We start from the raw sequence: 17,663 nt of genomic DNA, 5'->3' as shown, positions 1-17,663 counted from the left end.
AAATTTTACCACCTGGTTTGTAAAAGATATGTTTACAGCACTGCTAACAAAACCACTACCATGGCTAGTGACACCACAAGACAGAACATGAGATATGTCTGGCTAGTGACCAAACAATTGAACTGGATTGGTAACCAGTAGGTCTGCCTAGTGACATGATCATTGTAATCCAAAGAAAACTAAACATAATTAAATCAGTTATTGGTCTATCAAGGTTTCATCCAGAAGATACACCAGGAACTGGCAAACCAACACCATTCAAGCATACACAGTTTACAGCAATCAGTAACACAAGGATATTAATTTATGGTACTCACAGTTCTTTAAAAATAAAAAAAATACCCAGTCAACTATACTTGCAGTGAACTTTGTTTTTCACTATTAATATGCAAAATAGGAATTTACTACTTTGACTACCACATTATCCCATCACACACAGACATACATACAGGATATTAAACACTGACTCATGATCTCGTGAACAATGATGGGCAAGATGTCCAACCTCATCAATCTATGTTACGAACTATTTCTATTTTAAAAATGAATTTATCCTCTACTGTTATTTTGCAATTTATTTGAATATACATGTGGCTGAACTGAAGGTGGGCTACTTGGGTCTCCATTTTCATAGGAGGAATGTGTAGCAGTAATAATGAAACTCGCAATTCAGGTATCATCTACTTTTTACAATTTCTCCAAGTCATGCTGACTGCAGTTCAGTCACATACGACAGAGACATGTTTCGGGGTAAATACAAATTATTTTAAGACGCATGGCATTGCAATGGTAATGTACTGTTTATATGTATAGCCTATATATACGATTATTAAATTTTTATCTGTCAAGTAACATGTAAGTCAAGCGGTAAAGCTAAGAGACTACGGACTCCAAGATTGGTGGTTCAAATCAACCAGTCACCAGGAATTTAAGACACGTAAGATGCAAATAAGTCACCCTAAGCGCGCACGCACAAATGGATCACTAAACCTTTACAGATGGCGCAGCAAAAGAGTCCCACGCTCAACAACATGCACACTGCCCCTACATGAGCATAAGGCAGTAGCGATCAGTGAGACATTGATGTTTCAAGCAGACATTGTACGTCAACATGGGTAGATGCAATGATGTGCCAGAGTGGAAAAAGGTGGCAATCATCCTTGGCCATGCCCATGACTATATGGTGCGTGAAGTTGTGGATTATTTGTTGTTTCACAGGGGACTTTTCAACGTGTCTACAAGCAGTGGTATATTAAATGTGGCCATGAAACACTGTCAGAATTGTGGTCGGGAAAAGATCCTGGCCGAGAGGTACCGGAGAAGCATTTCATGGCTTGCGAATCAAAATCTCTCCCAAATCTGACAGGAATTGTTGCAGTCATTGAATGAAGGTCAATCTCAACCTGCTAATGAAAGAAGAACACTGCGACGGGAACTGCACGCAATGAACATTTCAAGTATCGCCTCGCAAGAGGCCATCGCTCACACAGGCACATAAAGCTGCACGTCTCAACTAATCTGCCCCCACCATAAGAAGTTGAGAACTTAATTTGCAACGTAAAGAGGAAAGGCGAACACCTAGTCCTTGAAGCTGATGCTAACTGACACCACACGGCATGGGGCAGCACAAACTGCAATGCAAGAGGCGAGTCTTTACTAGAATTTATTACTGGGACTGAGTTGACTATACTAAACCTAGGAAACAAGCCTGCATTTATAAATAAAAATCGTAGGGAGGTAATAGACATTACACTATGCACTACGCATATTGCAAACTTAATTAAAAGACTGGAAGGTGCTGAACGAACCATCATTGGCAGACCACCAGCACATCCAATTTGCAATAGATGCGAGATTACGTGGGATTGAGATGTACAGAGATCCAAAAAGAACTAACTGGGATAGATACAGAGAATTTCTAGGGAAGGCTGTACAAAAAATTCCAACTAACGTGAAGAGGACAAAGTATTGGATGAGGCAGTGGAACTATTAGAAGAGGCCATTATAGACACATTCCATGACAACTGTCCCCTCAAAGAAAAGAAAAACACCAAAAAAGTAAGGTGGTGGAACAACAAACTAGCCAAAATGAAAAAAGAGTTGGAACAGAGAACAGAGTTTGAAGAGCAACTGGAACTGTACCAACAGGATAATAAAACACAACCATGTAAAATGGGCATTTGATACGATTCACCCTATATAGGCTCCGGGGCCAGACGAGATGCTTCTGATACTCCTACAGGATGGACGGGAGATACTCGTCAATGCCCTGACGGATCTCTTCAGAGCTAGTCTAGCTTTAGGGTACGTGACGAAATCATGATCTGAAGCTAGAGCAGTGTTCATACCTAAGCCTGCAAGGGCAAACTATGCCAAAGCCAAAGCATACAGACCATTATGTTGAACCTCCATCATGCTGAAAGCAATGGAGAAAATTCTGGATAAATATATCAGAAGAACGGTGCAACTGAATTCAACGGTACATGAAAATCAGTTTGCATATAGACCAGGCAGATCCACTGACGTAGCACTCCACCAGTTGGTTTGTAAACTAGAGGAAAGCCTACAATATAAAGAAATTGCACTGGCGGCATTTCTAGATATAGAAGGAACCTTCAGCAATACAACCTATGACTATGATCAAAGCATTGGGAAAGAGCAAGGTGAGTAAAACCGTCGTCAAATGGATTTCCATGTTAGCCGGAAAGAGGATAAAAGCATCCCTGTTTGAAGAAATGCTGGCGGTTAGGGCCACCCGAGGCTATGTGGTCAGGGAAGAGTTCTTTTGCCTCTGCTGTGGAAACTTGTGGTGAACAAAATCATAGCTACGCACAACGAGCAGGGTTTTTATACACAAGGATACGCAGATGACCTAATGACTGTGGTACGACGTAAGATGAGTGTTATCCGGGACCTCATGCAAAGAGCACTCAACCTTGTGGAGAACTGGTGTCGGGAAGAACAACTATCAATCAACGCGAACAATATAACTCTGGTCCCTTTTACGAGGAGGAAATTAGAGGAAAAGAGATCACTGAAGCTCTTTGGGCAAGATATACCGTATTTTATCGCGTAATTCCCCCCCCCCCCTTTTTTTTCTCGAAAAATTTTCTTGAAAACACTAGGGAGGGATACATGCGAGTGGTGCTTCTAGGCATTCAGAAAGGAAGGGAAACAATGTATTAGGTAAAAGTTATATTTACAGTAATACCGTTTTATGTGAAAAAATTGGTACCTACCAGTATTTATTTTCAATTAACACGAAATAATACCACGGTTTCATTAGGCTACAATGAAGGGCAGCAATGCATTGCTTCATTGTTTTTCTCTCAATATTCTGCGGCCTCACTTTCGTCACTATTATCACTATTTTCAGACTCAGCTGATGAGATCCCGCCGCCACCCATTCTGAATACAGGCGTCAAAGATGTTCTTTGAAAGTTTTGTTGACGTTGACATCTTAAGGTTGAAGAACAGACGTTAAACCTCCATGGATGATGACAAGATGGTACTTCATCAGTTTCAGTTTCTCTTTTACAGCTTCCACAATGTGACCGCAGAAACTATCTAGGACAAGAAGGGACTTTAGTAATAATGCCCCTGGTCGTTTTCCCCAGACTTTCTCCAACCAATCCACCATCAAATATGCTGTCATCCAGCCTTTTTCTTGAACTCTTAAGTGAATTCCACGTGGGGTAGTCTCCTTTGGTAATGTCCTCCGTTTAAAGATGGCATGCGGTGAAAGTTTATTGCCGTCTGCTGTAATGCACTACATCACTGTGCATCTTAGACTCTCCGCTCCAGTTGCCTTCACAAGGACAATTTTTGCACCAGTTGGAGCAACGGTGGTGTTATGCGGCATATCAAAAAACAATGGCGTCTGGTCAGCGTTACCAACCTGAGAGAGTAAATTTTTTTTTTGCTAGGGGCTTTACGTCACACCGACACAGATAGGTCTTATGGCGACGATGGGATAGGAAAGGCCTAGGAGTTGGAAGGAAGCGGCCGTGGCCTTAATTAAGGTACAGCCCCAGCATTTGCCTGGTGTGAAAATGGGAAACAACGGAAAACCATTTTCAGGGCTGCCGATAGTGGGATTCGAACCTACTATCTCCCGGATGCAAGCTCACAGCCACGCGCCTCTACGCGCACGGCTAACTCGCCCGGTGAGAGAGTAAATAGTCGTATTACTGTCACACTTGTATTATTGCCTTATCTGTGTAGTCTCCAGGTGAACGCTGACACAAAGATGTTCTCCTCCGTAAACTGAGATTTTGCCGTCTCATAAAACGAATCACCCAACCAATGCTTGCTTTAAAATCCTTTCTGTCAATCTTGAGCGTGGCAGCTATCTCGCGAGCTTTGTTCTGAATCATTTCTTAAGACACAGCACAACCATCATTCCGAAGTTCATTGACATAAGCAATTAGACCATTATCAATTTCGGGATATTTCCCTGTTTCAGGCCCACGGAAAGATTTGGAGCTTGCCTTTGCAGTCATGAGTTTATCTTTTTGTCTCCGCCAATACCGTATTAAATTAGGATCAACGGAGAAATGTCTTCCTGCAGCTTTCACTCCGTTTGTATCGGCGTAAGATAACACATTTAAACTTTGCCGTGTAGTTTGAATATTTCGACATTATGATGACTTGTAACAAACTGACCAAGAAACACGTCTGCAACTTCCCTGTTCAAATTTATGGTATGTTGTGACAATGGAAACATTTTTATGTCAAGTACCGCCGTGTTCATTTTTGTCCATCATCAAGTCATTTGAAGGCCGCTTCAGTAAGAACAAACCACGAGAGGGAATTAAGCGTGATATTAATAAAATAATTTTTAATTATGAAAAATCGTAGGGGAGGGAAATATGCGAGGGGGGAGCTTATGCGATAAAATACGGTATATATGGAAGAACAGGCACTGAACCTAGGTGTAGTTTTAGATAAAAATCTAACCAGGAATCCACTTATAGAAAGGAGCATAACCCGGGCCAAGAACTTGCTGTATGCATGTAAAAGAGCTGTCGGGAAGACATGGGGCCTAAGACCATCAGTGGTAATGTGGATATACACAATGATCATTAGACCGTTGATGGCCTATGCTGCAATCATCTGGTGGCAGAAAGTAAGCCAAGGAAAACTCGGCAGTAGATTGGATAGCCTACAGTGAATGGCATGCATAGCCATAACTGGGGCTAAGAGAACTATGCTGACAGAAACCTTGAATACTTTACTAGAACTCCCATCACTATGCAGTTACACTACAGGACAGGCTTCAATAAGTTCAAATAGATTGGTACAATCAGAGTGCTGGAATGCACAAAGACCCAATCCAGGACACTGTAAAATTAACAGAATAATAACAGAGGAAGTTATACACATGCCTTCTAATCATATGATACCGAAGTACAACTTTGAAAAACCGCTTGAGACCCAGATAATAAAAAAAGACTGGGATATCAACAAATGGAATACTGAAAAAGAAGATATAGTGTGGTGGACTGATGGCTCAAAGACTGTGGATGGCACAGGAGGAGGGATCAACGGGCGAAGACCTCAGAGATCAATTCAGATGAGCCTGGGCTAACACACTACAGTCTTTCATCCTGAAGTGATAGCTATCACAACATGTCTTGAAGAAAATCTGAGAATGAACTATAGGAATAAGAACATTTTCATTTTTACAGACAGCCAAGCAGCCATTAAAGCACTAGAAGCAGTCCGGATAATATCCAGAATTGTCTGGTATTGCCATTCACTTCTCCTGAAACTCTCAAAGTACAACATTGTCAAATAATATGGCTACCAGGACATGCAGGTATAGAAGGTAATGAAAAGGCAGATAAGCTGGCCAGGACAGGGGCAGAAACACATTTTGTAGGCCCAGAAACTTTGTGCAGGATTTCCTAGGGACAAGCCTGACACTACATAGGAAAATGGGTATAAAAGAAACAAATGGAGAACTGGAAAAATACTATAGGATGCAGGCTTGCAAAGGAACTGATAAAAGGACCAAACAAGAAGCATACTAAAGTACTGTTGAAACTCAGCGGAGAAAATATAAGATGGGTAGTAGGACTGTTGACAGGACACTGCCAACTGAAAAAAAAAAAAAATCACCTACATAGAATTGGAGCAATAAGAGACAACGTGTAGAAAATGCAATGAAGCAGAGGAATCAGCTGAACACATACTTTTCGAATTTGAGGCGCTGGGTAGAATCACTCTTCACTCTAGGACTACCAGGTGAAGAGAGAGAGAAAATTCAACAAGACCCAATAAGAACAACCTGCAGCTTTGTAAAGGGAGCAGGTATATCTAGACGGGAATGAAGGAAAAACATGGCAGCAAAAGATCTTAGAGGTTGACGCTAATTAGGAACTAATATTTAGAGGTCCCATGAAGAAGAGAAGCAGTTAACTGGAAGAACACAATGTGGTCTGACTAATCAAGTTTTTTCCTGTATTCCAATGACACACACGTCGTCGAGAGCACTGAAGGCCAAATGAAGCAATTCATCCTGGATGTTTGCAAGGTCAGGTTCAAGTCAGAGGTGGGTCTGTGATGTTTTTAGTATCATGGATTGGGCCCGTTCACTGAGGTGACCACTGACATGAACCAGCATGTTTATTTACACATACTGGGCAGCTTACAGAAACAATGACTACTTTTAAGCCTTAGACAACATCTACCTAAACAACGTCTAAACCGAGCATGATCTTCCATTGCAGAAACAATGTTCAGCCGATGTTTGACTAGACATTGTTTAAAGTTTCAATATTGGTTTGAAAATGGAGATAAAAGTATCTTTCATGCAACTCTTTGCTGGTCGCAACCAATGAAATTCGCCTGTGCGCGTGCCAAACACCAGTCAGCTGTTTGTCTTTACACATTACTCAAATATGGCTAAGCATGAGCATGACATGCCCACAGATAAGAGTATCACTTTCAGTGGAAATGAAATCTCATAATATTATCGACACTAAAGCGACACGCCACCGTATGGAGAAGTGTAGCTTTGATTATAGCATTGTTACGGTGAGTGTAATCTGCTCGTAAATACGGTAGCTTCGATGAAGGGAAGATGAAACAATATTAATGTGTAACCGAATGTACTGTACGGGCCATATAGATGTAGCTTGCATTCTGGAGATCATAGGTCCGAAACGCATCATCGGAAGCCCCGAAAATTGTTTTCCGTAGTTTCCGTATTTTTACACCATGGAAATACTAGGACTGTTATTATGGCCACGGTTCTTCTTCCCCAGTCCTCCTCACCACCACTTGCCTTTTCCTATCCGATAGTTGCCGAAAATTTATATGATTATATATATAAAAACCTACTTTTAGTTTTCACTATTATGTGTGTTTACTTGGCAGTAAATATAAGTGAATCCCTCCCGGTTGATGTACGTGACAAACTTTGACAATTGGAACAAGTAATTCTGACATGTATGTAGTCAAAGTGACCTATAATTCCATGGAAATTACCTCATGTATAATAAAATATATCGATTGCCAAGAATAGTATTCAAGTTGACAGTTACCGGACAGTCCTTTTGTCAGTCTCAAGAAACAAGTCTCTTGAAATGCGAAATCTTATTTTAAGCTCTATCTCCCCGTACACGTCAAATGAACTGCTGCGATTTAGCAGCATACGATCCTACCTTCCCGGAATCGTCTCAACAAGATAATACAAATTACATGTGTCATGGTACATAACCTCTGATTGTGATTCACTCCTCTCATTTGAGGTTAAACGGTGTTCTCGGCAGTGTTTAAACAGGGTCGGTTGAACATCAGTTTTGGACAGTGTCTAAGTGATAAATAATGTCTCTGCAATGCGGCAGCCATACTTAGGCATTGTTTAACCGTAGACATTATCTAAACACTGCTTCTGCAATCGGCCCTATGGATGATCAGGTGTTGCCTTTCAGTCAACATCTGTATGACAAGTATGCTATTAATACCCCAATTTTTCAAGATGACAACAGCAAAGTTCATCAGGTTGGATGCATGTGTGACTGGTTTTATGAACACTTCCCCAACCTATTACATTTCGATTGGCCTGCAAAATCACCTGAATTGAACCCCATTGAAAATCTGTGGAACATGGAACAGCATGTAAAACGCAGACATCAGCATCCCTGCGACTTGGTGAAATTGCACGATCAAATCCTCAGTGATTGGCTTAACCTCGATATGACGTACCTGCACAACCTTGTGGACTCTCTTCCTAAATGAATCCAGGCGGTTATCAAGTCCATCAGGGGCGGAGTTACACGGTATTAAAAGATGCTTGTAATGATTTCTCCAGGGGTGACTAATTTTTGTCTGGTGAGCTTAGATAATTTATAAAAAATTTATTTTAACTCAACCTATTCAATACAGTACGAGATGTTAACATATTAGTTAAACATCGTTAAAAATCGTTGAGACATGTTTCACCCCTTCTGTGGGGCATCATCAGTCATATCAAATACCTCAAAATTCTACCAGATGTTTGGTTGGAAATTATAAAAATATGTTACCCGAGTGAATACATTTAAAAACATTTACAAGATCTTATCATTAACAAAATATCAAAATTAATTAAAAACTGTTACACTAGTGAACACAGTGGTGAATTTTCACTCAAAACAAGGCCGTCCTAAATACAGTATTGACAATAATGGTAGTTAAAGTCTTATTTGGTGCTAAGTTCGAAGACAGTTTAAAATTTATGTACAAATTTTGAGAATGAATGCAGAATACATATAATTGCAACATTTTTATAATTTCCAACCAGACGTCTGGTAGAATTTTGAGGTATTTGATATGACTGATGATGCCCCACAGAAGGGGCGAAATATGTCTCGACGATTTTTAACGATGTTTAACTAATATGATAACATCTCGTACAATATTGAATAGGTTCATTTAAAATAAATTTCTTATATTACAATAAATTAAGATTCTTTCAATACGGAAAAATGATTTTCATTACTTGTAATGAGCTTAGATAAGGTATAAATAAATGTAAAATAAGATAAAAGGAGACAGGGAGTGCAGGCAGCAACTTTCAAAAATAAAAAAATCAGGAGAAATTTGGCACCGAATCCTGACGTATTACAACACATCACTGATGGGACAACATGTCCTAATTCATTATAATTCAGTACATTAACAACTCTATTTGGTCCAAATATATATTTTTTTCATTATTTATATGATAATACTAAATACTGGACATGGTTATGTGAACGAATTGGATCCACGAAATGTCACTAATATTCATACCAAATGGAAGGTAATTGCTTTTACTCAAATAAAGTGTAAATTCTGCAGTAATATAAGAAAAAGTATGAAATATTTTACTTGTAGAGAATAATATGGATACATACTTTACTACCTTACAACTAGTTTTCTGCTACGTCGCAGCGCTTCCGTATGTGTTTTGTTTGTCTAACACTTTCGTGTGTGATGTCTTTGCCCACTGAAGTTGTTTGAATTAAATAGGTGTCTTTTCCTTCATGTTGCTCATTCGTTTTTTGCCGTAACTCATCTATTAAGTGATATTTATTGGTCCAGGAATCATGCTATTTTCCTTTCAACAAAACAGTAATATATTTATTGATCCAGGGATCATGCTATTTTGCTGTCTGAATTGCCCGCGCTAGTCATATGGATGAAAATAATAAGAATTCACATAGCACTACGATTTGTCGGTGCTAGCCCTGGACCTTAAGAAAGAAACAGAAGACGGCACGAGCAGCAGAATGCAACATAAGGGAGTTCTGTCTACAGCCCATAAGTACGTATAAATATTTCTCTAGTAACGACGGTATTTAATTTACCGCAGAGTTTACACTTTATTTCATTAAAAGCAATCATTACCATCCATTTGAGACAAATATTACAGTGGCATTTCGTGGATCAGATTCATTCACATAACTTTAGGAACATGTGATGTCTCATCCTTCAACATGCTGAACACATGACTAATTGATGTTCATCACACCCATAGGTGACTTAGTCACCTTCAGAAACTCGGAACTAAATTTTTGCTCAAAGAACTTGCCTCGCTGAACTGATTTTAAGGTTAAAAGTTTCTCCAGACAGCAAGGATCTGAACTGTATTTTTGTCCTTGTGACTGCTAAAAATCCTTTCACATTCTGCATTGCTGAGTGGAATTGATAAAATAGCAAGATTCACCTAAGAGAGTCTGTCATATTTAAGTACAGCTGATTTCATCTGATCTACCAATGCCCACTAACCATCAATTCTTCCTTTCCCCAGGTCTGTTTCTTCGAGCTGAAAGTTACAGAACTGAGAGTGCAGAATATCAATTATCTAAATATCTAAACGTTCCATTTCACTAGTCGGAATATTCGGAAACTTGTTAATGAAGAATCTCAGTCTAGAAATACAGCAGAAACATTTGCAACTTCTGCATTATTTCATTTTTGAACGTAAATTTGTTTACCATGTAGTCGCATGATGAAGAGAAACACTTTCTAACAGACATAAAGAATGTGCACTTTTCCTCAGACTTCAAATTGTTCACCAAAACAAATGCAGAGTTCTCTATCATCAGATCACAATCATCCTTTTGATTTGCTGGAGTGTGATACATCAAGGAGAGAGGAGGAGCTTTTAATAACGTGTGGTTTCACTAACCTTGCCATCACAATCTTCAATAGTTCCTCCAAAATCTGATTTCAATTAGTGGATGTGCGGCATACTTGACTTAAGAGCTACGTTTGGATTCTCAAAGATATCCATAAAACTTGAGAGAAAAAGGAAAAAAATATTATGTAAATTTGATTAAAGGAACATGAACGGTTGTTCTTCATGTGACACAGCATGGCTCTTAGTGTCACCAGTAGTTTCATTTTCTTGGGTGAAACTGATGACTGGGTTTTCCTTTCAACTGAGAAGTGTGGTGAAATGTTATGACATGACAAAGTTTCACCTTTTCAGACTAACAAGACATCTGCACTTAGACTGTCTTTAGAAATTTTGTAAGTATTCAAAGTATTCAAAGCGAAACGCTGGCAACCAAGAATGAGTTAGCTGGAAAATTTATAATGTCCAATAACGGACCATTTATATTGGTATTCAAAGTTCCCATCTGAGAATCCTTACTCACAATTTTTCTCCTGAATAAAGTAACCAAAGAGTCCACTGCAGCAAAATCCTACCTGAACACCTTCTTAGTGATAACCCTCGAGTAGGCACATGCTTCAGAATTTTCCTGATCTCTGTGTTGTGCAAAAGTCAAATTCTTTGAACTTTTCTTTCCTCTTTGCACTCCTTTCCAGATAAAATACATCAATTTTACTTCCATCAACATTTATAGGCAAGCACGCTGCACCCTTCTCTGCAGCAAGATTAATTAGGTGACAAGAGCAGCCTACGATGAATATGTTACTATTTTCCCCGTTTCAAACATCCTGCCAACCCATTCCTTAATCCTACCATTACTGGAGCATTATCAGCACCAAGAGAGAGTAGACAACTTTGAATTTCATTGAGTTTAGGCCTAAAAAATGTTACAATAGGATATATTTTCAAGTCGCTTTTATTGCTACCATAAGTAGCAACAGATACCGTTAATGCATTCAGTTGCAAATGTGATACAATTTTCACCCTTTTTTCCATGCACGTTTCTGTAACGATAGCCACTGTTTTTGTTCCAGAACACCCATATCGTTTAGTGATTTCCGAATCAGGAAACATTTTGCGAAACAAAGGCCCCATGTAGTCCACACAATTTACAAGCAGGTTATCTTCTACGATAAATGAGGTAAATAAGCTTCTGCATTCATCATAGGATTTACATCTTGGCTTTTTTCATGAAAAGTTCAGTTTCTGGTTTCTTTCTACACACTGGACACACTCCTTAAGTTTTACGTTTGCACATGTTTGAGTATATTGCTCTTCCCACCATGCTCAACTGAAAAATCACACCTACCTATAGTACAGTATGTGAACGTTGGTCCCTTTCTGGATTCATTGAAAAAGAGACTCTCTTTCCTATGTACCCTTTTAAACGCTGCACCGTATTTCTTTTTTGACATTTTGGCCGAAACAAATATTAAGACATACAACCAAGAAGCACTACTACGTGATTTAACACAAGCACTTATGCAGGTCCTGCCCTGGGTAGACGTCTATGGCGTTCCACTTCTGAGGTTAGGTTACTCGCTTGCGACTTGCACTTCCTAGTATTAAGCTATTTGAGTATTTGACTGTATTATAGACCAAAGAGGAGCACATGGCTGGCTACCATGCCCCGTACTGCCATCCGGTTGTCATTATTAAAACTACAATCGACCAGCCATATATCGATAGAACGAGGAAACGTACGGAAGTTTAAAATAATGCAAAAATTACTGAAACTGCTCAGTCCCGGCGATCATGAGATCGGGAAGAACAATGAAAAATCGGAAGTCTCCCGCTTAAATCAGAAGAGTTGGCACGTCTGGAAAGTGAAGCAAGTAAAGTAAATCAGTAAATCCAATCACAAATTTTATTTTCTACCCACCCGAAACCCCTACTACACACGCAGGTCCCGCAAGCATGACGTACATGTGTCGGCGCATTCTGGCCTTGTTCTGAGATAATTCCTCTGATATCGTTGAGTGCAGCAATGATGAACCATTGCTTAAAAAGAAATAAAAGTGTACCGGTACTGTATGTTATTCGCATTTAATATCCAACCAGACTTAATTTTAATCATTATCAAAATATCATTCACCTCCTGTGATACACACTCCAGATACATGCAACTGTTTCTAAAAAAAGTGAACTTGTACAATACCATGTGCTCATTCTTTTTTGAGCAATTGTACATAAGATAATTGTAGATTGCAAAACAATAAAACTGTCTAAATGCAAGTTATCAAAAGAAAACTGAAGGAATGTACTTTCAACCACTATATTACTTCAGAGTTGAAGTTCTCAAAACCTGTGCCTCCGAACTGAATACATTTAAAGTTTGTGAGCTTGCTAACTGATATTCCGACAAGGACTTAGAGAAGTCTGGGCAAATCTGTTTGCAGGCAAGTCTCCCAACATTCTGGCACTGATGAAATCAGCCAGACTTTGCTACCAAAGTGTTCTCTGAAAATGGCAGATAAAAATGAATACGTAACATACGAAAAAGAAACTGAAAGCTATCGTATTCAGTCCCTATCAGAGAGCATTTACACACCATTCTGTTGCACCTCACAATGTTCACAGGTTCAAACCCACACAGGCAGTGATGTTTTTGTAGGACAGAGAAAAGTCCATTTGATGCACCATGTCATACGAAGTCAGCATGTAACATCTCTGGTGACAAATTTGGTGTTTACCCAACAAAATTAAAACTCAGCCACAGATGCCCAAGAGAGATCTGTGTTACTCCATCATCTGGTAAAGAAACATACTATAAAACAGAACATCAAAATTGACCACCAGGCAGCCTAGCGTCAAATTAAATTCCCTGCCCACCGTAGCTAAGGCTAGACAAACATCACTTATTAGTGGCCTAGTGATTACAATTGGTTTGCTTATATACATCTCTTCAGAAGAAACTGCAATGGCAGAAGTTGCACGTTCCATCAGCTTGAAGGAATTCTTCTCAGTCCACCTGCCTTTGGGGAATTGTACACTGCAGATTGGTAATGGAGAATTTCCGATCCTCAGATTTTTGGCCAGCAGCGAGAAACCTTAATGTAGTAGGAAGACGATCATAAGAGTTTGGCAATGCTGTTTTCCTTGGTGGTATTTAATTTTAAGTTAAAAGTTCAGTAAGACTTACCATTTTCCAGCGCACACATCTAGGCCCGATTGCACTGTCATTTGTCTCTCTCTCTCTCTCTCTCTCTCTCTCACTTCTCACAATGGTCGTTATCGTGCAGTGGACAGGGCTGCCAACTGTTCACATAAAGAACTAGACCTAGTGCAGTGGGCAACTTTTGAATGTACGAATCTTGTACGGTAAAAGCCATTGGTCTGGATTGGTTAGTGTAGGATAGTGACAAAGTCATTAGTCTGGATCAAACAAAGGGTGCATGGGGGCATAAGACCCCAAGTCAGAAGCCGCAAAGCGGCCCTAGGCCTGTAGTATCCCGCACGACACCTCCAATGGTCTGGATACGTTAAGGTAGGTTTGTGACAAAACAATTGGTCAGGATACGTTAGGGTAGGTTAGTGACAAAGCCAATGGTCTGGATAGGTTAGTGACAAAGCCATTGGTGTGGATCAAGCAAAGGGGGTCTAGTATCCCGCGTGACACCTCAATTGGTCTGGATATGTTAGGGTAGGTTAGTGACAAAGTTGTGTATTTCTTGTGCGCGGGGTGGTAACGGAAACGATTTTACTTCATTGCTGGGAGCGACTTCATATCCCACTGTGTCTCACCCAATCGAAATGCTGGTACGTAGTTAGGCGATGGACAATGGCACGTGATAAATTGCTCTTCTTTTCCTACCGCTTTTCCCACAAGTGTGGGGTCGCGGATGCGAACTGCGTCGCACATGTGGATTTGGCTGTTTTACGGCCGGATGCCCTTCCTGTCGCCAACCCCATATGGGATGTAATCACTATTGCGTGTTTCTGTGGTGGTTGGTAGTGTAGTGTGCTGTGTGATTATGAAGAGGAGAGTGTTAGGACAGACACAAACATCCAGTCCCCGAGAAAGAAGAATTAATCAGAAGCGATTAAAATCCCTGACCCGGCCGGGAATCGAATCCGTGATCCTCTGAACCAAAGGTCAGTACGCTGACCATTCAGCCAACAGCGCGTGATAAAATGCATTAGGTTATAAAAGCAAAATTACTTCTGGGGGACGGTGGGTGGGTTCTTGGCTGTCACAGTGAACACATCTCTCCTCTACAAGGTATTCCATGTAAGATTTCTAACATATTACATCCTTACCATGCTATAAAAGTATGGTAAGTCATACTGAATTTCTACCGACCAATACACTGAGCACTATACATGTGAACACTTTATTAACCTGAACCTTATGTTGATAAAGCTCTCAGCAGAATGCAAACAATGGGAACTTGTGGTCCCAGGAAGCGCAACACAGTACAGTACTAGGCAGGAGACAAGCTCACAGTGCTGGCGAATAGGCAAGTGACAATCCCTGTCACAGATGATACTATGTCCCTGTATATTTCAATACATTGACTTCCATTCAAACAATTCCATCTATATACTAGCAATTAACTTACAACTTGTAAATTTATGAGACCTATTAAATCAGACAGCTGTCTTGCTAAGCAGATCTTTTTTTTTTTTTTTTTTTTTTTTTTTGCCATTTGCTTTACGTTGCACCGACACAGATAGGTCTTATGGCGACGATGGGATAGGAAAGGCCTAGGAATTGGAAGGAATCGGCCGTGGCCTTAATTAAGGGACAGCCCCGGCATTTGCCTGGTGTGAAAATGGAAAACCACGGAAAACCATCTTCAGGGCTGCCGACAGTGGGACTCGAACCCACTATCTCCCGATTACTGGATACTGGCCGCACTTAAGCGACTGCAGCTATCGAGTTCGGTGCTAAGCAGATCTCTCCTTTGTTCATATTCAACACAAGCTAACACACCAGAAGTAACACAATTCTATAGAAAAAAGAATGGAGTAGGCCTAAATTATTCACCAGGATTTCACTTCTGTTTTGAATTCCAAATATTGAATTCAAATATTGAATCACTTACACACAAGAAATGATTCTAAAGATAATTGAAAGAGAAGGAATTCAATGTCTACGATGAAGTATGCAGCTAGGCCGTTGAAGGAAGTAACTGATGCACCCATGTCATGTAATCATAATTGAAAATAACCTTATGTCCAACAATCCATTCACTGCATACTGGGAAGAACAAAGAGGATCATAATGAAAAGAGTGGTTTATGTCTATAAATACTGCAAAGAAAGTGTATACTTCAGATATTACAGCAACGACTAATGCAACAAGCATTCTGAACCTTGTGTTATTTTCAGAGTTCTGGGTAGGACTTGTGAAGAATCATCAAGAATCATCTAGGAGATAGTCATGTGTATGTTCAGTCTTCAGCCCTAAGGCTGGTTGGATCCTCAACAGCTCTGCCATCAGCTGTCATAGATGGCCTAGGCATCACTGAAGAGGCGTACTAGGGAAGTGAGGAGTGAGGTAGTTTCCCGTTGCTTTCCTCACCGAGCCAGAAGTTGCTCTTACATATCAGTCTGCCAAGCCCACTGAAATGCATGCATCAACCGACCCTATGAGCAACGTTTTCACACCATTCATTGCAGGGACTGGCTGCACAAGGAATGGCATTACTAGCATCGCTCATACCTTAGTCACTTTCATATTGTCAAAGCCAAGGATAAGACAGAGACAGATTAATGAAAGTAACAAAATTGCTCTAGCCCATACCAGAAGACATAGTGCACTGTAAGCACAGTCATACCATCCTCAAATGTTCCATAAATCTTTTACGAAATCACAGGCCAAACAAGAGCAACTGTTCAAGCTAAAATCCAAACAAACCAGTTTTGTGGACTAGCCAACATTTAATTTGAATGCTACTATCTGCAAAAACTTAGTACTCTAAATTCTTTCACACTTTCAATGTATAATTATGCATTGTCCTGACTGCAACCTCCAAATAACGGAAGTTGTTTATAACAACAATAATTACCCCCGCTCGGGTCTTCTAACGTAGGAACTAGCCAGAAATCCATTCCAACAATGAGCCTGAATGTCACAAAAGCCAGAACGACAATTTGAAAAAATGTTATAACAAAATTTCAAAGGAAACAGAAATACGTGTGCTAAAGGATTTCAACGTTTACCTTAATAATATGTAAACAACTATCACAGATGACATGTGGGCATTAACCCTTACTTCAAAGTGTTTCCCAACTAGCATACACCACGAAAATTGACTGTCAGTACTAACCTTGATTCTTTTTCAATTCAGTACAATTCCCCTTTGCCGGGGCTGGTACTGAACGACCCGATGACTTCTTTTCCATGGCAAAGTCCTCTAACATCTACGTTACAAACGCTGAAGAAAACTTCTCCGCATGGAGATGCAACGATGAACTTCAGGCTCGACATTTTTCTAGAAAGCCATGATTAGATCAATCGAATAATAAAATACGTCTTCCAACAGATACTTTGAAAAGATAATTCGTGGAGAATATGCCTAGGGATATGAAAATGTTTTTCCGGGAGCAGGGAACTCCCTGTCGCCGAAAAAATCGACAACTAGTTTTCCGTAAAAACACACCGATGTCGCTATTATGGCGACGACAACCACCCACCCCAAAGCATTACGCAATGAAATACCCAAAAACCATAGAACTTCTATACGATGAAATCGGGAAAATACAGCAAAGACAATAAGCGACACTAAGCGAGATATCGAGGGACAGCTATTAGAGCTCTCACTAGCGGGTAGACCTGAGAACTCCTGATTCTGTCATAAAAGCACGTGTACTTGTGTGTAAAGTTTTTAGTGTTATTTATGCGTTTTCAGTGAGTTGACATAATTAAATAGTAGCGTGTGCCATTCCTTGATATCTCCTCTCAACATGAGGGGAAAAGTATGTGCTATGTTTGGCTGCAGTAACTATGAAGTAGAGAAGAATGCGAGGTCTTTCACTCGCTAACCTCATGACAAGAAAATGTAAG

General features: G+C 40.0%; 1 protein-coding gene across 1 annotated transcript in view; it reads right to left on the bottom strand.

Moving 5' to 3' along the window:
* The window catches only part of LOC136864490 (E3 ubiquitin-protein ligase RNF10), a 362,846-nt gene extending 345,556 nt beyond the window's left edge, over positions 1-17,290 (bottom strand). Inside the window, exon 1 of the mRNA XM_068226296.1 lies at positions 16,927-17,290. Within this exon, the coding sequence (XP_068082397.1) occupies positions 16,927-17,020 (94 nt within the window). The 5' untranslated portion in view covers positions 17,021-17,290. The remainder of the gene's footprint in view (positions 1-16,926) is intronic.
* Positions 17,291-17,663: the final 373 nt, after the last annotated feature.

The sequence above is a fragment of the Anabrus simplex genome, chromosome 2, assembly GCF_040414725.1.
Source record: "Anabrus simplex isolate iqAnaSimp1 chromosome 2, ASM4041472v1, whole genome shotgun sequence".
Lineage (NCBI taxonomy): Eukaryota > Metazoa > Arthropoda > Insecta > Orthoptera > Tettigoniidae > Anabrus > Anabrus simplex.
This window is presented reverse-complemented; position numbering and strand designations above follow the sequence as displayed.